This window comes from Myotis yumanensis, unplaced genomic scaffold (genome assembly GCF_028538775.1).
Source record: "Myotis yumanensis isolate MYYU_CA2020_CCGP unplaced genomic scaffold, mMyoYum1.0.hap1 SCAF_3, whole genome shotgun sequence".
In the NCBI taxonomy this organism is placed as follows: domain Eukaryota; kingdom Metazoa; phylum Chordata; class Mammalia; order Chiroptera; family Vespertilionidae; genus Myotis; species Myotis yumanensis.
In genome coordinates, this window is record NW_027223754.1 from 208305379 (window position 1) to 208326965 (window position 21587).

Below are 21587 nucleotides of genomic sequence, written 5' to 3' on the forward strand. Positions count from 1 at the left end.
TTTCACCTTGAAACTCCTGTGTGCCCATGACCACTGCTGGGAGAGCAAACCTATCATGTGAGCCAGTAACTGTAAACACGTAGGAAAGGAACACACAGCAGTGCCGGGCTCTGAGAATCCTCATCTCCAGCCGGTCACCGCAGCTGCACTGTCCGCCAAGGCTGTCGGTTTGTTCTTCCCTGTGCCCTGCACCAGGGCTTCTCCAACTAGAACGTGCTTGTCGATCACAGCAGATCATGGTAGACTGCAGTCTGATTCAGGGCAGCTAGAGCAGCGGTTCTCAACCTTCCTCATGCCGCGACCCTTTCATACAGTTCCTCATGTTGTGGTGACCCCCAACCACAAAATTATTTTCGTTGCTACTTCATAACTGTAATGTTGCTGCTGTTGTGAATCGTCATGTAAATATCTGATAGGCAGGATGTATTTTCAGGGGTCGCGACCCACAGGTTGAGAACCGCTGAGAGGGATGCTGAGCTGCAGGTCCTTGGACCACACTCCGCAGTCCTGAGTTTGAATCCTGCCTCAGCCACCCATGGCTGCTTATCTCTCCCGGTCCTCCCACTGCTGCCACAGGAATGCCTCTCTGCTCCCCGCATGCCTCTGGGTCTTCTCACCTGCTGTTCCCTCTGTCTGGAACAGTCGTCTTCCCTTTTGCAGCCTAAAACACACATCCTGTAAATCTCGGCCTACCTGCCGCTCACTGACCCTCTCAGGGCTGGACTGGGTGCCCCACCCCGTGCCACTCAGCACCGTGTTCCCCGTCTCAGTGCCCCGTTCACTGCGGCATCATCGTGTTGCCCGTATTTCCCACAGGACTGCGCGGCGGGGGCTGCGCTGGCCTCCCCGGGGGATCCGCGTGTCTGCCTGGCACAGGCCCGGCACACGGTGCTCTGCATGCACCTGCTGACTGCAGGAAGGAAGCTGGCCTGGGAAAGTTGCTCTCTGAACTCTAGTCCCCTCATCTGAGGATTCAGTGTGTCCTTCAGCTCGGTGTGGTGAAGATTCAATAAAGAGGATGAAGAGCTGAGCGTGGTGCCTGGCACGCAGCAGGCCATAACTGGCATCTATTATTATAATATAAAATACCGCCCCCCCACCGCCCCCCCCCCCCGGCCAACAATGACGCTGCGCTGACTAACTGTGGCTCCTAAATGAACATGTCAGTCAGTTTGGTGGCTGGTTTGGGGATCCATGAGAGAGAACCTGGCCTGAGGATTTCAATGCAAAGGCCTTTCCCTGCCCCAGCTAGATGGTGGCTGGGCGTGACCCGGGCAAAGCGGACAGGAGTCCGTAAGCGGGACCTTACCCCTTCTCCATTGTCTTCTCCTCGACATTAACCCTTCTCTCCGGAACCTCTCAGGGTCCAGGTTCGAGTAGTCCCAAGTGTCATAGCCCAGTGGGCTGGGATATATACCTAAGGGGAAGGCAAACATGATCCTGAAAACTGCCGAAGAGGACGAAGCAGGAAACAGAGGACAGAGGCCTCTGAGCTGCCCCTGCTGGTCCCAGGGAGGCTGGGCTTCCAGCAAGCGCCATCCCCATCCCACAGCCCCGTGGTCTCGGGACGTCCTCGCTAAGAGGCTTTGGTTTCCTCATCAGGAAAATGCAGATGGTGACGCCCACCCTGCCCTCTGGACGGCGTGGGTGTGAGGATCAGATCACAGCACAGACAAGGGACCCTGGGACGTGCTGTGCAGGTGTGAGGGCTGTACAGGGGGGAAGGCGTTGCAATGTTTGTTTTCACGCCTGTCGCCTCTGCTTTTACTGGACTATGAGCTCGCTGAGGGCAGGTCTGATTTCTCGTTCCACCTCCTGTTCTAGGGCTGACTGTTGGACCTGGAACATGAGAAACAGGGATTGGGTAAATTTTATTCCGCACATTATCACACTCAACTGAGTGACGGAGGGGTTCGCCCCAGGGTTCGGTGGTGATGTTTATGGGGCCAATGCTCCCCTTTTAAGGAAACCATGTGTTTCAGAGTCTTGGCTTCTTGGAACCTGAACCCGCAGACATGAGAGGGACTCCACTGTCTCCCTCGGTTCTTCGGTTTGGGAAAGAAAAGACCCAGGATTAACTGAGAAATGTGAGTCTCAATGCACAGCTGTTGTCTCTGTTGGACAGAGTAAGTAGACAGGAGGTTTGTTGCTGGGGATGGATCAGGAAAAGGAGGCACAGCCTTGGACAAAAAGGGGAATCGGAAGGAGGGACAGGAAGTCAGGGGACAGGAGGCAGAGTGGCAGGAGGGCCAAAGACTCAGCTTTGCCTGGTGCTGCTCCCCCATGAGTTTGCTGTTGCATTTCTTGGATCCTGCAGATGCCGAGAGGATTAAATGGGCGTGCGGACCATTGTCCTTACAAAGGTCCGCTTGCAAGTCTGGCCCTTAGCTGGCCTCTGGGATGGACCTTGACTGGTGAACATTTCCTTCCACTGATATAAAACTTTCCCTAACTACCAAGAACAAATGGATAAATTCCGAGAAACATACAACCTACCAAGACTAAATCATGGAGGATATAGGACATCTGAACAGACAAATGAGTAAGGACAAAAGCCCAAGACCAGATGGCTTCACAGATAAATTCTAATAAAATTTAAAGAATAATTAACTCCAATCCTTCTCAAGTTCTTCCAAAAAATTGGAGATGAGGGAATACTCCCAAACTCATTATAGAAGATTAGCATTATCCTGATACCAAAGCCAGATAAGGATACCATAAGAAAAGAAAATTATAAGCCAATATCTCTGATGAATATAGATGAAAAAATTCTCAACAAAATACTAACAAACAGAATTCAACAGCACATTAAAAGGATCATACACCACGATGAAGTGGGATTTACCCTTGGGAAGCAAGGAGAGTATGACACACACAAATCAATAAATGTGATACATTATATTACTAGAATGAAAGACTAAAAAGCACATGCTCATCTCAATAAATTCAGAAAAATCCTCTGGCAAAATTCAACATCCTTTCATGATAAAAACTCTAAAAAAAGTGGGTACAGAAGGAACATATCTTCACATAATAAAGGCCATATATGACAAGCCCATAGCGACATCATACTCAACAGTGAAAGGTTGACATATTTTCTTCTAAGATCAGGAACGAAGCTAAGGTACCCGCTCTCACTACGCCTATTCAACACAGTACTGGAAGTCCTAGCCAGAGCAATTAGGCAAGAATAAGGAATAAAAGATATCCAAATCAGAAAGGAAGAAGTAAAATTGTCTCTTTTTGCTGATTACTTGGTATTACATACAGAAAATCCTAAAGATTCCACACAAAAAAACCGGTTAGAACTAATAAATGAATTCAGTAAAGTTGCAGGATACAAAATCAACACACAAAAATCAATTATGTTTTTATACACTAACAAAAAACTATCAAAGAAATAAAGAAGACAACCCCATTTACAATAATATTAAAAACAATAAGATATTTAGGAATCAATTTAGCCAAGGAATTAAAATGTATATACATTGAAAACTATAAGACATTGTTGAAAGAAATTAAAGATACAAATAAATAGAAAAATATCACATGTTCATGGATCAGGAGAATTAACATTATTAAAATGTCCATATACCCAAATCCATCTATAGATTCAATGTAATCTCTATAAAAATTCCAAAGGCATTTTTCACAAAAATAGAAAGAAACTATCCTAAAATTTGTATGGATTCATAAAAGACCTTGAACAGCTAAAACAATCTTGAAAAAGAACAAAGTTGGAGGCATCACACTCTCTGATTTTAAACTATATTACAAAGTTACAGAAATCAAAACAGTATGGTACTGGCAAAAAACAGAAATCCACAGACACACAGATCAATGAAACAAAATTGAAAGCCCAGAAATAAACCCACACGGATAGAGTTAACTAATATTGGAAATTCAAGTGTCATAGCCCAGTGACACTTATTTCTCCAAGAATAATCAATGGAGAAAGGATAGTCTCTTCAATAAATGGTGCTGGGAAAATTGGATATTCATGTGCAAAAAAATGAAATTGAAACCCGTCTTACACCACTTACAAAAGTCAATTCAAAATGGATTAAAGACTTAAGTGTAAGACCTGAGATCATAATACTCCTGGAATACAACCTAGGGGGAAAGCTCTTGGACATTAATTTTGTCAGTGATTTTTTTTACATCACACCAAAGGCACAAACAACAAAAGCAAAAATAAACAAGTGGGACCATAGCCAACTTAAAAGCATCTACACAACAAAAGAAAACAAAATGAAAAGGCAACCGACTGAATGAGAGAAAATATTTGTAAATCATTTATCGGATGAGGGGCTAATATTCAAAGTATGAAAGAGCGCATACAACTCAGTAACAAAACAAATAATCCAGTTAGGAAATGGGCAGAGGACCTGAATTGACATTTTTCCCAAAGATACTTAAAATGGCCAATAAGTACATGAAGAAGTGCTCAACATCAGTAATCACCAAGGAAATACAAATCACCTGTATGCATATATGCATAACGCTTGGACACAGACAATAGGGTGGTGAAGGCCTGGGATGGGGGTAAGGGTGTGCTGGAGGGGGTCAATGGGGCGGGGGCGGGGGGGGGGAAGAGACATATGTAATACTCTCAACAATAAAGATTTTTTTAAAAACAGGAAATACAGAGAAACCAAGATGGTGGCATAGGTAAACACGGGAGTTTGCTGCCTCGAACAACCACTTCAAAAATACAACTAAAAGACGGAACGGACATCATCCAGAACCACAAGAAAGCTGGCTGAGTGGAAGTTCTACAACTAGGAGGAAAGAGAAAAGCATACCGAGGCTCAGAGGAGGCGCAGTGCTGAAGTAAAATACTAAGGTTCGGAGTGCATGTGGAGCGGGCTGGAGGCTGAGGGCGCGGTTGTCGTTTTCAATCGGGAGGGAGTCTCAGGCTCTGAGCTCCAGTTCCGGGCGAGTCTCTAAGGACCCACACTCATACGGGAGAAGCGGGACTGTCTGGCATCGCTCAGAACCCTAGGGCAGCTTTCTCTCCGTGGGGCTTGCAGCGACTACTGGGACACTGAGAAGCAGAGCCTCTGAGGGCAAGACTGAGAGCAGCCATAATTGCTAATCCCGCCCTGTTGATCCCATGGGACCTGCCCCGCCCAAGCCCTGCAGGGAGGCTTTTGCTGGATAGCCTCAGGCAAAGGCTAGATTAGCACCTCCCTAGAGATCCAGGAGCCAGGAAGCCCAGTGGTCAGAGTGGGACCATCCAGCTTGCAGCTCCGTGGAACCATAAAAGACACACTCAGGGGGCAGACTCAGTGAGCACAAAAGCCCCATTGAAGCAAGTCTAGCCCCAGAGGGGTGTCTCCAGCACAGAAGTTCTCCCACCGCAGACACAGCTGATTCCCACAGCCAATTGGCCTGGAGGTCAATTCCTCACAGTGATAACTACAACAATCAAGGCTTAACCACAACAAGACTGTGCACAAAGCCCACAAGGGGGTGCACCAAGAGTGTCTACCTCAGGTAATTGGGACACTTAGCACAGAAAGGCACTCTATCGACACAGCGAAGCATAAAAAATGCCGAGACAAAGAAATAGAACACAAACGACAGAATTGGAGAAAAGAAAACTGCTGGATATAGAGTTCAAAACCACACTTTTAAGGTCTTTAAAGAACTGTCTAGAAGCCGCCGATAAATGTAGTGAGATCTTCAAGAAGACTGGTGAAACCCTCGATGTTGTGATAAAGAACCAACTAGAAATTAAGCACACACTGACTGAAATAAAGAATATTATACAGACTCCCAACAGCAGACCAGAGGATCACAAGAATCAAGTCAAAGATTTGAAATACGAAAAAGCAAAAAACACCCAACCGGAAAAGCAAAATGAAAAAAGAATCCAAAAATACGAAGATAGTGTCAGGAGCCTCTGGGACAGCTTCAAGCGTAGCAACATCCGAATTATAGGGGTGCCAGAAGAAGAGAGAGAGCAAGATATTGAAAACCTATTTGAAGAAATAATGACAGAAAACTTCCCCCACCTGGTGAAAGAAATAGACTTCCAAGTCCAAGAAGCGCATAGGACCCCAAACAAAAGGAACCCAAAGAGGACCACACCAAGACACATCATCATTAAAATGCCAAGAGCAAAAGACAAAGAGAGAATCTTAAAAGCAGCAAGAGAAAGAAAATCAGTTACCTACAAGGGAGTACCCATACGACTGTCAGCTGATTTCTCAACAGAAACTTTGCAGGCCAGAAGGGAGTGGCAAGAAATATTCAAAGTGATGAATAGCAAGAACCTACAACCAAGACTACTTTATCCAGCAAAGCTATCATTCAGAAGTGTAGGCCAGATAAAGAGCTTCACAGATAAGAAAAAGCTAAAGGAGTTCATCACCACCAAACCAGTATTATATGAAATGCTGAAAGATATCCTTTAAGAAGAGGAAGAAGAAGAAAAAGGTAAAGATACAAATTATGAACAACAAATACACATCTATCAACAAGTGAATCTAAAAATCAAATGAATAAATAATCTGATGAACAGTATGAACTGGTGATTGTAATAGAATCAGGGACATAGAATGGGAATGGACTGACTATTCTTGGGGGGGGGGATGTGGGAGGTGAGGGAAGAGATTGGACAATAATCGTGCACCTATGGATTAGGACACTGGGTGGGGAGTGAGGGCGGTGGGTGGGGTGGGAACTGGGTGGAGGGGAGTTATGGTGGGAAAAAAGAGTAACTAATGTAATAATCTGAACAATAAAGATTTAATTAAAAAAAAAATAAAATAAAAACAGGAAATACAAATGAAAACCACAATGAGATGTCACCTTATAGCCATTAGAGTAGCTATTATAAAAAAGACAAGAAATAACAAATGTTGGCAAAGATGTGGAAAAAAGGGAACTCCTGTGACCTGTTGGTACGGATGTAAATTGGTACAACCATTATGGAAAACAGTATGGACGTTCCTCAAAAAGTAAAAACAATCACCATACAATCCCAGCATCTCACCTCTGGATACATACCCAAAGGAAGTGAAATCACTGTCTTGAAGAGATATCTGCACTCCATGCTCAGTGCAGACTAGTTACATAGCCAAGGCATGGAGCCTAAATGTCCATCCACCGCTGAAGGTGTCAAGAAAGTGTGGCATATACACACAATGGAATGTTATTCAGCCACGAAAAGGAGATCCTGCCATGTGTGACAACATGGACAGACCTTGAGGACACTATGCTAAGTGAAGTCAGACAGAGGAAGACAAATATTGTATGATCTCACTTATGCTTAGAATCTTAAAAAGCTGAACTCAGAAGCAGAGAGTAGAATGGAGGCTGCCAGGAGCTGGTGGGTGGGGAAATGGGGAGGTGTTGGTCCAAGGGTATAAACTTCCAGCTATAGGAGGAACAAGTTCTCAGGATTTGATATCCATTATTGGGACTATAGTTAACAATATTGTATTGTCTACTTGAAAGTTGCTATGAGAGTAAAGCCTCAATGTTCTCATCATAACCACCACCACAAAAAATGGGAATTATGTGAGGTGCAGGATGCCTTAGTTAACCTTGTTATGGTAAACTCTTAGCAGTATATACGCGTATGAAGTCATCACATTGTACCTTAAACTTACACAGGGCTACATGTCAGTTACATCTCAATAAAGCTGGGGGGAAACATTTTCCCTAGTGCAGTGGTTCTCAACCTGTGGGTCCCGCCCCCTGAAAATACATCCTGCATATCAGATATTTACATTACGATTCATAACAGTAGCAAAATTACAGTTATGAAGTAGCAACGAAAATAATTTTATGGTTGGGGGTCACCACAACATGAGGAGCTGTATGAAAGGGTCGCGACATTAGGAAGGTTGAGAACCACTGTGTGGACAAGAGGGGGTCACTGTGCCTCGACTGCTTGTAAATGATGTGGCTTAGGCTGAACCTCTGCTCTTCTGGAACCTGGGACATGTGGACAGAGGTGGCTGCACGACCAGCCCCCAAAAGTCTCGGGTGCTATTTCTCTAGTGGGATTCGGGCAGGAACGTCACAGGCAGGCGGCTACGTTTTCGTTGCAGAAGGAGAGGGTTCTGCATAACCCCTCCCGGGAGGGGGAGCATGCGGAAGCCTCACGGACTCCTCCCAACCCTGCCTGTCTTCTCCCCTGCGATCCGCTGCGTATCCTACCACGTCGCTGTAATACATCTCAGCCATGGACACACCGGTGAGTTCTCTAAGCAGGTCTCCTCATGGGGAGTAAGCTTGGAGACCGCCAGCGCAGCAGGAAATGTGACAGGTGCTCACTTAGCGGAGTACCTGGTGCACAGGAACCTCTCGGTAACGGTGGCTTTTAGTGACCTTCACGTGTCTGTGCTGAGCCCTGGCTGGTGCGGCTCGGTTGGTTGAGTGTCTCCTGTGCACCGAATGGCTGCCAGTTCGATTCCCCATCAGGGCACATGCCCCGGTTGTGGGCTCAATCCCCAGTAGGGGGCGTACAGGAGGCAGCCGATCAATGATTCTCTCTCATCATTGATGTTTCTCTCTCTCTCCCTCTCCCTTCTTCTCAGAAATCAATAAAAATATATTAAAAAACAAAACAAAATAAAAGCAAACGTCATACTGGCATTGTGTGTGCTGCCGACAGAGGGAGACTACGCCGTTGGGCCGCCGGGCATCTCTCAGGCGAGGGCTGTGGAAGGGTGGGATGCTCTAACCCACATACGGCTTTTGGGTTCCTGAGTTCTGGGTCCGTCAGCTCACAGCACAACGGCAGCTTGTGCACAGCAAATGGGGCTGAGCTCAAACCTGCGGCCTGCAGACGCAGCTGGACACAAGCAGGGGACGAGGAGTGGCTCAGAGCTGTTCTGAGGAAGCAGGGAAATTGGTACCTTGGCTCTAAGAGTACACTTTTCTTTAATGTCAAGGAGAGGAAAGGACAACCGCCTCAATGAAGGGATGGCAAACGAGAACACACTCAGGCGGAGGGAGTATTTCCAGAATTGCTTTCCAAGCCAGCTCTCACCTGAGATCCACAGGCTCATGGTGTTACAGATATCAGACTTGAATTCGTGAGTGTTGAGCCAGGACTGTGGGAAGCAGGAACTGAAGCTGGTGTACAGGCCTTTACTCAGAAGCGATGGCAACCTCTGGGAGCAAGCAGAGCTTAGGCAACATTCTGGACATTTCTAGACCCAGCAAAGAGCCCCTGACATCAGAAAGGACCTGTGATAAAATTCTCTACCTGGTGCCCAGCCAGTGTGGCTCAGTGGTTGAGTGTCAATCCATGCACCAGGAGATCATGGTTCGAATCCCGGTCAGGGCACATGCCCAGGTTGTGGGCTCCATCCCCAGTAGGGGGCATGCAGGAGGCAGCCGATCAATGATTCTCTCTCATCATTGATGTTTCTATCTCTTTCTCCCTCCCCTTCCTCTCTCTGAAATTAATAAAAACATATATATTTTTTTAAATTCTCTACCGACAGCATGCTGCCTTCCTGGTTATGAGTGGAGCAATTTCCACCTGCACTGCCCCACAGCCTGGTGAACTCCTTCCCCTACCTGGGAGCATGTCTCAAACATGCTATGCTGGTCAGCAACCCTTCCACTAGCCCCTTCTACAAGCAGCCAAACAGTAGTCCAGAAGGTGACAAGATACCTGTGACCCCCAGAAATGATACCACTCACTGGGGTTTTCCTATGCACAGGTGGTACTGTCATTTCTTAACTATGCTTCAGCTCAAATTATACATTTATATTTGGCTTTATTCATTTACATCCTATATAATAAAAGGCCAATATGCAAATCAACTGAACGGTGGAACAACCCGTCACTATGACACTCACTGACCACCAGGGGGCAGATGCTCAATGCAGGAGCTGCCCCCTGGTGGTCAGTGTGCTCCAACAGGGGAAGCGCTGCTCAGCCAGAAGCCAGGCTCAGGGCTGGCGAGCGCAGCGGCGGTGGCGGGAGCCTCTCCTGCCTCTGCGGCAGCGCTAAGGATGTCTGGAGAGGGCCTAAGCCATCAGTCAGACATCCCCCGAGGGCTCCCAGACTACGAGAGTGTGCAGGCTGGGCTGAGGGACCTCCCCACTCCCTGAGTGCATGAATTTTGTGCACTGGGCCTCTAGTTATAACATAAGCACTTCTCCAAGTTATTATAAACCTCTTTGGGATTCTTTTCCCAAAAATAACTTTTATAATATTACTGGAGGCCTGGGGCACGGATTCGTGCACCAGTGGGGTCCCTTGGTATGGCCTGCGGGGATCAGGCTGAAACTGGCAGTCTAACACTGCCTGCCGCTCCTGCTCATCCCAGCCCCACTGTACCTGCCGCTGCCACTGCTCCGTAGGCTCACTGCTGCTCCACTGTGGTCTTAAGGCTGCGGCAGCCAGCTGTGAGCCCTGCGTCTGGCACCCGTTGGTCAGCTGAGCGGTGCTCCTGCTGTGGGAGCGCACTGACCATCAGGGGACAGCTCCTGCATTGAGTGTCTGCCCCCTGGTGGTCAGTGCGCATCACAGCAACTGGTCAAGTGGTCGGCCGGTCGCTTAGGCTTTTATATATATACTAGGGGCCCGGTGCACAAAAATTTGTGCACTGGGGAGGGGGTTCCCTCAGCCCAGCTTGCCCCCTATCACATACTGGGAGCCCTAGGGGATATCCTACTACCTGCTCCCTGCTCCCCTTGGGGAGCGGGCCTAAGCTGCAGTCTGGCCTCCCTTTGTGGAAGGCGACCGGGCTGATCAGGGGAAGGCACCAGCCCCATCACCCCGCTGGTGCAGCCACTGCCAGTCACCGCAGCCACCAAGGTGTTTTCATCAACACGGACTCCAGTCCCTTTACCATGAAAAAATGACAACTTTCTTTAGGCATTTTCAAGAAGTGTCTTTCATAGGATATGACATTTCTTTCTTTCTTTATCCTCACCTGGGGATATGTTTCCATTGATTTTTAGAGAATGTGGAAGAGAAAGGGAAAGACAGAGAGAAACATCAAAGTGAGAGGAACACTTTGATTGGTTGCCTCCTGCATGAGCCCTGACCTGGGCCGGAGCCAGGGAGGAACCTGCAACCTAGGTACATGCCCTTGGTCAGAATTGAACCCAGAATCTGCGTTGGGCAGGCCGAGGCATTATCCACTGAGCCAAACTGGCTAGGACAGGATATGACATTTCTTAACCCTCCAGCAGCAGACCTTCATTTTTTTCTCCAGGAGTGTGGTAAAAAAAACCCCTAGATCACTTTTTGGACTCTTATTACCCAAGTTACTAAGAATATCACCAGTGGCATACAGGATGCTTAACCAATCAGAGGTCAGAAAAGGTGTTTCCTCTGTAGTTCACACCAATTGCTGGTTTGGCCCCTGCCCAGGCCTAACACCTCTGGCGAGTAATTAGCCCTGGGCCAGGGCACCCTCAGCTCCAAGCCACCGTGGCCATCAAGGATCGCTGGCTGGCTGAGCCCCGGTTCCGGCCGCCACCACCATCAAGGATCACTGGCTGGCTCCTCCCCGGCCCAAGCCTAAAGCCTCTGGCCCAGGCATTAGGCCTGGGCTGGGGCACCCCCAGCTGCCCGCTGCTGCCATCAACGATTGCTGGCTGGCTCCACCCTGGTTCCCCGGCTCCACCTGGTTCCCTGCCTCCGCCGCCATCAACAATCGCTGGCTGGCTCCTCCCTGGCCCAAGCCTAAAGCCTCTGCTCGAGGCTTTAGGCCTGGGCCGGGGCACCCCCAGTTCCCACCACAGCCAATCGCTGGCTGGCTCCTCCCTGACCCAGGCCTAAAGCCTCAGTCTGTGGCTTGGAGCCGACATATGCAAATTAGCCGCCATCTTGGCTGACAGCTAATTTGCATATACTCACTGATTAGCCAATGAAAAGGGTAGCGGTCGTACGCTAATTACCATGTTTCTCTTTTATTAGTGTAGATATACTAGAGGCCCGGTGCACAAAAATTTGTGCACTAGGGGGGTGGGGGGAGGGAAGGGGAGGTCCCTCAGCCCGGCCTGTGCCCTCTTGCAGTCTGGGACCCCTCAGGAGATAACGACCTGCTGGCTTAGGCCTGCTCCTGGGTGGCAGAGGGCAGGCCCAATCCCTAGGTGCAGCCCCTGGTCGGGCTCAGAGCAGGGCTGATTGGGGAGTTGGGGCGCCGCCCCCTGTCATGCACAGAGCAGGGCGGATTGGGAGGTTGTGATGCCACCCTCAGTCACGCTCAGGGTAGGGCCAATTGGGGGGTTGGGGCACCGCCCCCTGTCACACTCAAGGCAGGGTCGATGGGGAGGTTGCAGCGCCACCCCCTGTCACGTACAGAGCAGGGCCAATCAGGGGGGTTGGGGCTCCGTACCCTGTCACGCACAGAGCAGGGCCAATCAGGAGGTTGGGCGCTGCCCCCTGTCATGCACAGAGCAGGGCCGATCAGGGGGTTGAGGAGCTCCCCCCTGTCACACACAGAGCAGGGCCCATCAGGGGGTTGGGGAGCTCCCCCCTGTCACGCACAGAGTAGGGCCGATAGGGGAGTTAGGGCACCGCCCCCTGTCACCCACAGAGCAGGGCGGATCAGGGGGTTGGGGCGCCGCCACTGTTACACTCAGGGGCACCTTCCCCTGTCACACACAGAGCTGCAGGGCGATCAGGGGATTGGGGAGCTCCCCTCTATCAGGCACAGAGCAGGGCTGATTAGGGGGTTGGGGCGCCTTCCCCTGTCACGAACAGAGCAGGGCGGATAGGGAGGTTGTGGCCCCGACCCTGTCACACACAGAGCCGCAGGACGATCAGGGGGTTTGGGCGCTGCCCCCTGTCACGCTGATTCGGTGCCAGGAGGCCTCGCGGCTCCGCTGATCCTGGTGCTGGGAGGCATATTACCCTTTTACTATATAGGATAGAGGCCTGGGGGCCGGCTGGTTTGCCCTGAAGGGTGTCCTGGATCAGGGTGGGGGTCCCCACTGGGATGCCTGGCCAGCCTGGATGAGGGGATGATGGCTGTTTGCAGCTGGTCACACACCCTTCAGGGTGGGGGGTCCCCACTGGGGTGCCTGGCCAGTCTGGGTGAGGGGCTGAGGGCTGCTTTCAGGCTGGTGGTTGTTGACTGAAGCTTCCAACCGCTCCTTTTTTTTCTCTTTTTTTTATTTTATTCTGGGCCAGCTTTAGCTCTGGCTCTAGCTCTGAGGCTTCCGCTGCTGAGCGTTCTATAATCGAAACAATGTATAACTCCAGCTCTGAGATCCCGGCTATATTTGTTAGAATGTTTCAAACTGCCAGCTCAAAGGCAGGCAGCAACAGGCGGGGAACGCTGGAGTCTGCAGTCACTGGAGCAAGCAAGCCTCATGTTCCCTTCCAGCTGCCTGGCTGCTGGCCGCCATCTTGGCTGACAGTTAATTTGCATAAGGATACGCTGATTAGCCAATGGGAAGGGTAGCGGTCGTACGCCAATTACCATGTTTCTCTTTTATTAGTGTAGATATATATATGCTGAGTGGCCATATCAAAATTACCTAAATATCCCCCATTGGTTTCTAAGACTTTGCATTACAAATTATGCTGAATAATAACTTTTATTTGTTAAACTATCTCACTGGCACATATTAGACAGTCAAAATTGCTGAATGAATGAATGCATGCATGAATAAAAGCAGCTTTTCCTGTATATTAAATATGTCTTCCAAAAGATGGTATGGTAATACTATTAATTATAGCAGCTCTGATATATTGGGGGCTTATCGTATGCTGGGAGATATGTCAGATGCCTTACAAATATCTTCTCAGTTAATCCTTAGGACAAGTCAGTGAGAGAGGCATTATTGTCCCCATTTTATGGGTGATGAAACTGAGGCACAGAAAACCTAAGTGAATTGTTAAGTGGTCACTTAAATAGCTTAAGTGCCTTACAGCACAATTCACTCCCCACTCGTCCTGTCCGAGTGCCATTTCCCTATATCCTTTTAATCTATGCTCTCTAACAGGTGAAGAGGGTATTGAATTATTATTGTTTTAATTCCTATTTTTTATTATTGTTAAAGATGAACCTTTTCCCATTTGTATTTCTTCCCTGGTGAATTTCTACTTTATGTACTTTGTCCATTGGTCTGTGGGGTGTTTCATTTTTTTTTTATTGATTTATAAGAGGTTTTCATGTTGTGTGACATATATGGTACCAGTACCTTTGCATAGTTTCTCATTTGTCTTTTAACTTTGTAGTAACTTTTTAAAAATGTATGTAATTAAATCAGTTGATATTTTCCTTTATGGTTATTTGGGGTCATACTTAAAAAGTCCTTCCCCACCCCTACATCAGGTAAATATTCACTCAGATGTTTTTCTAGCAATACTTTTAGTATATATATACATACTAGAGGCCCAGTGCACGAATTCGTGCACAGGTGGGGTCCAGCTGGCCCGGCCCTAATTGGGGCAGATCCACGCTGGGCCTGTCGGGAGGAGGAGACAGAGGGAGGTTGGCTGGACAGCCTGCCCTGATCAGGGCTGGGCTGGCTGTGAGGAGGGTCCTCTGGTGATTGGCCGGTGGGCCCTGCCCGATTGGGGTGGAGGGGGCCGATTGAGGGCGGGGCTAGCCATGGGGAGGGGCCATGGGAGGTTGGCTGGCCAGCCCCACCCCCGATTAGTGTGTGTGGGGCCACTAGGGGGTGGAGCTGGATGGGGGGAGGGGCCATGGGCTGATGGGGTGGTGGGGGCTGATTAGGGGTGGGGCTGGCTGTGGAGAGGGGCTGCAGGAGTTTGGCCAGCTGCCTCACCCCCAAATGGGTGGGGTGGCCGATCAGGGGCCAGTGGCCTGGGGGAGGGGCCATGTGTGGTTGGCCAGATGATCCTGCCCCTGATCAGAGTAGGGGGGCCCATCAGGGGCGGGGCCTGCCTGGGGGGACAGGCCACAGGCGGTTGGCCAGGGGCCCTGATCGGATTGCGGGCCGATGTGGGGTGGGGGCAGGGCTGCAGGAGTTTGGCCGGCTGGCCCCACCCCCTATTGGGGTGGGGGGGCAATCAGGGGTGGGGATGGCCGGTGGGAGGGGCTGCAGGCCTATTGGGGTGGGGCAGGCCGATCAGGGGTGGGGTGGCTCAGGGGAAGGGCCTCGGGGGTTTGGCTGGCTGCCCTGCCCTCGATTGGGGTGGGAGAGGCCAATCAGGGGCGGGGCCAGCTGTGGGGAGGGGCCGAGGGAAGTTGGCCGGCCGGCCCCACCCCCCAATTGGTCTGGTTCACTGGCTGCAGTGGGCGTCATAGTGACTGGTTATTCTGGTCATTACAGCATTCTGGTTGCTGGCTTTTTATATATATAGATACTCAAATATAAAAAATAAATATGTATATTCTACTTTTTTAAAATTTATTTTATATTCTACCTTTAATTTTAAAATTATATGCTTATTTAAATACTACAGAAATATACGGAATAGAAAAGAAAGTTCTTAATCCTTATTTCTCAGAATATAACCATTGCTGAGAGTTTGGTAAATTTTTTTCTGGAGTTTTTTCTATTCATAGGCACATTTAAGTATATATATATTTTTTTAACACAGAGTTGTATAAATTGCCTTGTTTTTCACTTAAAATCTTTCCCAATCAGTAGGTTTACAGTTGTATGGGCTGAAATAGTTAATTATTGTATTATTATTTATTAATTATTGTATTATTTTCCACTCAAACAACTGTAAACCTACTTTGGCTCCACCCCGTATATCCAGACCTCCCTCATTTTTCTAACTGCAGCATTACAAGTCAGTGTATGAATACATCACAGCTAACCAATTACTTACTCCCTAATGGGATTTTTTTTTCTAAACAGAGGTTGATACTCACTTTTAAGATAGCCTCTTCCGAGTCGGGCCTGGCCCCACGTAACAGAAGCGAAGCGTACTGCTGGGATATCCGCTCGAACAGCTTGTTCTGGACCTCTCTGTTTCGCTACCAGGAATAAAACCAGAGCAGGAATTATTAGAGTCTCTTGTTGAAACAGCCAAGGGCTGAGATTCTTAAATAAAATTTTCTCTCATTTAAAAAAATTCGTTTTCTCAAGACATTTAACCAATTAATAGTTAGGAAATAGTAGTCATTTTATATGATTTATGAAACATGCACAGAAGGGCAGAGCGTTGAAGGAAGCACCCTCACTCCGGGCCAGGGCGTCCTGACTTTCCTCCTGCTCTGCCCCTGACCAGCCCTGTGACATGGAATAGCTGCTACAAGTCAGGGCAGCTGCAAGGGCATACGGGCGGGGCATAAGGACGAGGCCCGGGTGAGGAAGGGGGGTGAGGAAGGGGGGTGAGGAGGGGGTGGGGTGAGGAAGGGGTGGGGTGAGGAACGGGGGGGGGTGAGGAGGGGGGGGTGAGGAAGGGGGGTGAGGAAGGGGGGTGAGGAAGGGGGGGTGAGGAAGGGGAGGTGAGGAATGGGGGGGTGAGGAAGGGGTGGGGTGAGGCGGGGGGTGAGGAAGGGGAGGTGAGGAATGGGGGGTGAGGAAGGGGGGGTGAGGAAGGGGGGGTGAGGAATGGGGGGGGTGAGGAAGGGGTGGGGTGAGGCGGGGGGTGAGGAAGGGGAGGTGAGGAATGGGGGGTGAGGAAGGGGGGGTGAGGAAGGGGGGGTGAGGAAGGGGAGGTGAGGGATGGGGGGGTGAGGAAGGGGGGGTGAGGAATGGGGGGGTGAGGAAGGGGTGGGGTGAGGAAGGGGTGGGGTGAGGCGGGGGCTGCAGAGGCAGTCCATGGAGTCCGAGGGCCGTCAGCCCACGGTGCAGGGTCAGGATCTGAGCCACAGGAAAAGCCCTGAGCAAGGGCGAGAAGCCATCAGGCTTGCCTTTACCTGGTACCTTTCGTGGAAGATCCACCAGAAGCTGTCCAGCCACATGGCTCGTACAGGGGGAGAGGAGAGAAACTTCTCCAAGTCTCTATGTGAACAGAAAAACTTGAAAAGAAACAAAGTTCACAGTTATTGTTGCCGCTGCTGTTTTTTAATTCACCGGGAGCCGCCGCCAGACTCATAATCATCTCCACTCAAAACCTGCCTTCCCTCGGCCCCACGCCTGGTTACTGCTAGTCACACCGTTTCCCACCCGTCATTTTTGGAGTCGACTTAAAAAAATAACAAACACCCAACTTTATAGTGAATGTTGACTATCTGCCTTGCCAGATACTTTCACACGTTCTCTGTTCGCCCCTAATAATCACAGGAGGCTGCGTTAACCGCTCCCTGTTACAGACGAGGAAGCCAAGGGCTAGAGAGCTGAAGTTACCGTCCGAAGTAATACAGCCAGCAGGTGGCAGGGCCAGGGTCGGAACTCACAGCTCTAATAAGGCTCCACGCCCTCACCTACATCCAATTAACAGTCCTCAATGTCGGCAAACAGAAACGATACAAAAGCACATCCCTAGACCTTAAGATTCTGCTAAGTTAGCTGTAAGCACGTGGCATTCTAGGATTATCAGTGAACTCTGAGGGACAGAAAATCCAGCCTTCGTCACCACGCAGCTGGGTCCGGAACCTTGTGCCGACTCCCCAGCCGCTACCACCATCATGTGGAAATTCTGTTAAATGCTTATCATGTACCTGGCACCGGGCTAAGCAGGTTCCTTCCTTACCTCGCTTTACTCTTCCGTCTACCTGAGTGGGAGGTGCTATCATTTATAGAGGAGGCAATGAGGATCAGAAGGTTAAGATTCTGGCCTCAGCTCACACAGCCCGGAGGCTCAAAGCAAGTAGGGTGCCCCCAGAGACGGCACAGGCTGCATGAGGAAGAGCAGAGAGAGCCACCCTGCCACCCTCCTGGGTGCAAAGGGAGAGAGGCGCTCCCCTCAAGCCTACCCGTCAGCCCAGGACACCGCGCACGGATCAGCAAGCCTCCGGTGGCAAGCAGCTCTCTGAGCCCCGTGCCTGACTCTGTCTTTGTCGCCATCCCTCACGTTCCCCTCGAGAGGCAGTCGAGTGCAGACTTTGGTACCAGGCCGCCTGGATTCGAATCCAGCTGGTATGCTTGCTAGTTGTGCGACCCTGAGCCACGGTACTGGACCTGTGTGCTCAGAGTCCTCGTCCCGAAAAAGGAAATGACGGTGAGGACTAAACGAGTGACACATACAAAGTGCCCAGGACAATGCCAGGCGCCTAGGACTTGCTAAAAGTGTGCGCTACTGCTTATTCATACTCCTGCTTCCCTTCGCAGGATTTCATGTCAGCCCTGCAACAGACCCTGGGATGGCCACTAGCAATGGCTCTGAAAGGGTGGGGTGGGGGTGGAGGGAGAGCGGAGGTGGAGGGAGAGCAGGGTGGAGGGAGAGTTGAGGTGGAGGGAGAGCAGGGTGGAGGGAGAGCGGAGGTGGAGGGAGAGCAGGGTGGAGGGAGAGTTGAGGTGGAGGGAGAGCAGGGTGGAGGGAGAGCGGAGGTGGAGGGAGAGCAGGGTGGAGGGAGAGCAGAGGTGGAGGGAGAGCGGAGGTGGAGGGAGAGTGGAGGTGGAGGGAGAGCGGAGGTGGAGAGAGAGCAGGGTGGAGGGAGAGGGGAGGTGGAGGGAGAGCAGGGTGGAGGGAGAGCAGGGTGGAGGGAGAGCAGGGTGGAAGGAGAGCAGGGTGGAAGGAGAGCAGGGTGGAGGGAGAGCAGGGTGGAGGGAGAGCAGGGTGGAAGGAGAGCAGGGTGGAGGGAGAGCAGGGTGGAGGGAGAGCAGGGTGGAGGAGAGGGTTTGAGAAGGCAAGTGAAAGTTAGGGATGACCCCTGAGCAGGATGGAAGAGGGTCCTTTTTCAAAGGCAAGGTACCAATTTTCCTTCAGTTTCCTGGAAACCAAAGAGAAGCAGAGACTGGCATCAGCTATAAGGCTAACAGCATCCCAGGAGATGTGTAGTTTTTCTTGGGATCGGGGCCTAAGGAAACATTCACAAGGAGACCTCAAAAATGGGACATTCAGTCATGCCGTAGTCACTGTCCTCCCCCTCACAGGACACAGGACGTGAGCACGTGCGGCTGTGCCTGACGAGGGTCAGAAGGACATGGGTTGGAAGGTCACATAGGAATAGTGGATCCAGGAAACACGCAATCCATTTAAATTCCAGAAAGAAAAAGGAGGACGGAAAAAACTATAGTCTTATCACTCAGAGAACACTGGTGAGATCCATGCATGGTTTCACCCGAGTTTCCCGTGTGCTTACGTGACACTGTATCTAGAGAACTTACATGCTGGTATGTTTTATCCAACAACACAGTATGGCACGCTAAGATGCTCCCTTTATGAACATTCATTTTAATGGCTAAGGATGATATATATACCAAAAATGGCTGTACTGTACTGTAACATTGTTGGTCATTAAACTCTCTAATCACATTGATGATAAAACTACCATTTTTTGGAATTTATGACTAAGTGCTTTTATTCGCATCCTTATTAAACTTTACAAATTCAAGTTAGAGGCTGCTGCTCTCCCTATTTGACAGAAGACCCCAGAGCCCAGAGCCACCGAGCCACCAGAGTCCTGCCGCCCGGCTCCTGCTGCCACAAACGACAGCGTGTGGACGCCTTGGTCCACCTTCCTGGGGAGCACACGATGCTCCGAGTGCTGCTGCTCCCCATGCCCGCTGAGCGCAGCCGGGGACCAGGCACCACGCCCAGGGTGACCCCTGCCTGGCCCAGCGGCCAGCAAACTCCACTGTCACACGGGCAGTGACTGGCACAAACAGGTCATCACTTTTAGGAAGTCTGAATGCAACACATTCAGACAGGCTGGAGGCCAACGGAACTAGAGACCTAGGTGGAGAGAAGGCAGCAGGGAGAACTCATGAAAAAGAAGAAGAAGAGGGGGAAGAAAACAGAGGGGAGAGAGGGAGAGGGAGAAGGGGGGGAGGGGCAGGTGAAGCAGGCAGCAGGGATGGGATGACCAGGCCGGAGCCGAGGGGACGACGACCGAGCTGCTTTGGGGACACGAGCTGCGAAGGGCAATGAGGCTCAGCTGTAGGGGTGCCAAGGCCAGGCCGTTTTCTGGGCTCCCCCGCCCAACACCTGCTTCAACCATCCCCGCCTCCTGAGTGGCCGTAGCACACTCCCCCCCCCCCCGCCCCCCCAGGAACCCAGTGTGTCTGCTCTCCACGTGGGCCACTCCCCCCACGGTTCACCACGGGAAGAGCCTGTTCTAACTAATGTCTAAGAAAAAAGAGAAGTTAAGTTTAGTGATACACAGTGTGGCAACTGACAGCAGAGCATGTAGATTATACTTTTAAAAAGCATGTATCATGAGGGCGTGTGCTCCATGTTTTGCGGGTGGAATACATGGTCACAACGATCTGGAGACCGGTACTCTGCAGACAGAATCTAGGTTTTGGGGGGAACGCGGGCTTGGGGTCTAATCTCAGCTCCAGGCTGTGTGGCCCTCGGTGACTGACTCCGTTTCCCGGGTGTGACGGGGACAGCAGCGGTGGCTGTGCAGTCGGGGCGCCGCCGCCCGCGCTGGCCGCACAGAGGGGAGCTGCACGTCCTGCTTACCTTGCCAGTAACGGGGTTTCTCTCAGACCGGACCACGTTGGCCACCATGTCGCAGAAGTCCACCCCGTTTGGGAGCTCATTCGGCTTCGAGTCGTTAAACTGGGGGCACTGGTAGAGCTCGGCCAGCAGCTTTTTATCTGCTGTTCTCTGAAGCAGAAGGGCAGGATAGGAAAATGGGGTGCATCATTTCGACAGTTTAAGACAAGATATCTTCCCCTTTATGTCATAAAGACAATAAAACAACCTTACAGAGCGCTGGGGAAAAGGAGGGTGCGTCCATGACCCCAGCACCTCTCACCAAACACCCATTCACATGATTTCTGTTTTCCCTTTCGGGCTTGGAGCACATGTCTACAGGTGTGTTAGGAAACTTCATTTTAACACACACACACACACACACACACACACACACTTTTATGTCCTGCTCTATCCATTTAACTTTAGATTGTTCACATTGCTACACTGTCTGAGTTTATCATCTATAATAATATATCCTATTAATGGGCTATAATTTAATTAATAGTCAATTACTTCCAATTAATACTACTGCCATTATATATACATATATGTATATATACACATATATATATTACTGATTTCAGAGGGAAAGGTAGAGGGGAAGAGAGAGAGAGAAACATCAATGATGAGGAGAATCATTGATTGGCTGCTTCCTGCGCTCCCCACACTGGGGGTCAAGCCCGCAACCTGGGCCTGTGCCCCGACCAGGAACTGAACGTGACCTCCTGGTTCCCAGGTGGACACTCAACCACTGAACCAGGCCAGGCCGGGCGCCATTACATTTTTAAGATTAGTAATAACATGGAACATATAATTTCCCCTTTCTTTGGATTATTTATTTAGTAATACTTTCTCAAAATGGCAATATTAGGTCAAAGAATATGGCTATCCCTATGGTTCTTAATATACATCATTAAATGGATTTTTAGAATAAAAATAAAATATAACTATAAAAAATGTAAAAATACAGAAAAGTAGGAAGAGGAAACTAATTACCATCACCTGGCCCTAGCCAGCTAGCTCAGTGGGTAGAGAACTGCCCTGACATGCCAAGGTTGCAGGTTCGATCCCCCGTCAGGGCACATACAATAAGCAAGCAGCGAATGCACAAATAAGGGAAACAACAAATCAACGT

At 49.9% G+C, this 21587-nt stretch overlaps 1 protein-coding gene across 5 annotated transcripts in view; it reads right to left on the minus strand.

Moving 5' to 3' along the window:
* Window positions 1-21587, minus strand: part of FAM227A (family with sequence similarity 227 member A) — a 58025-nt gene that overhangs the window by 29977 nt on the left and 6461 nt on the right. For 3 of the 5 annotated variants that reach the window (XM_070411125.1, XM_070411127.1, XM_070411129.1), the window contains exons 4-8: window positions 20435-20581; window positions 16782-16883; window positions 15789-15893; window positions 9011-9134; window positions 1310-1417 (exon numbers count right to left, since the gene is read on the minus strand). In XM_070411125.1, coding sequence (XP_070267226.1) covers window positions 1310-1417; window positions 9011-9134; window positions 15789-15893; window positions 16782-16883; window positions 20435-20581 — 586 coding nt within the window. Of the gene's footprint in view, window positions 1-1309; window positions 1418-9010; window positions 9135-15788; window positions 15894-16781; window positions 16884-17780; window positions 17862-20434; window positions 20582-21587 lie in introns of those variants that run through there. The other 2 variants (XM_070411128.1, XM_070411126.1) reach the window with 2 other exon arrangements.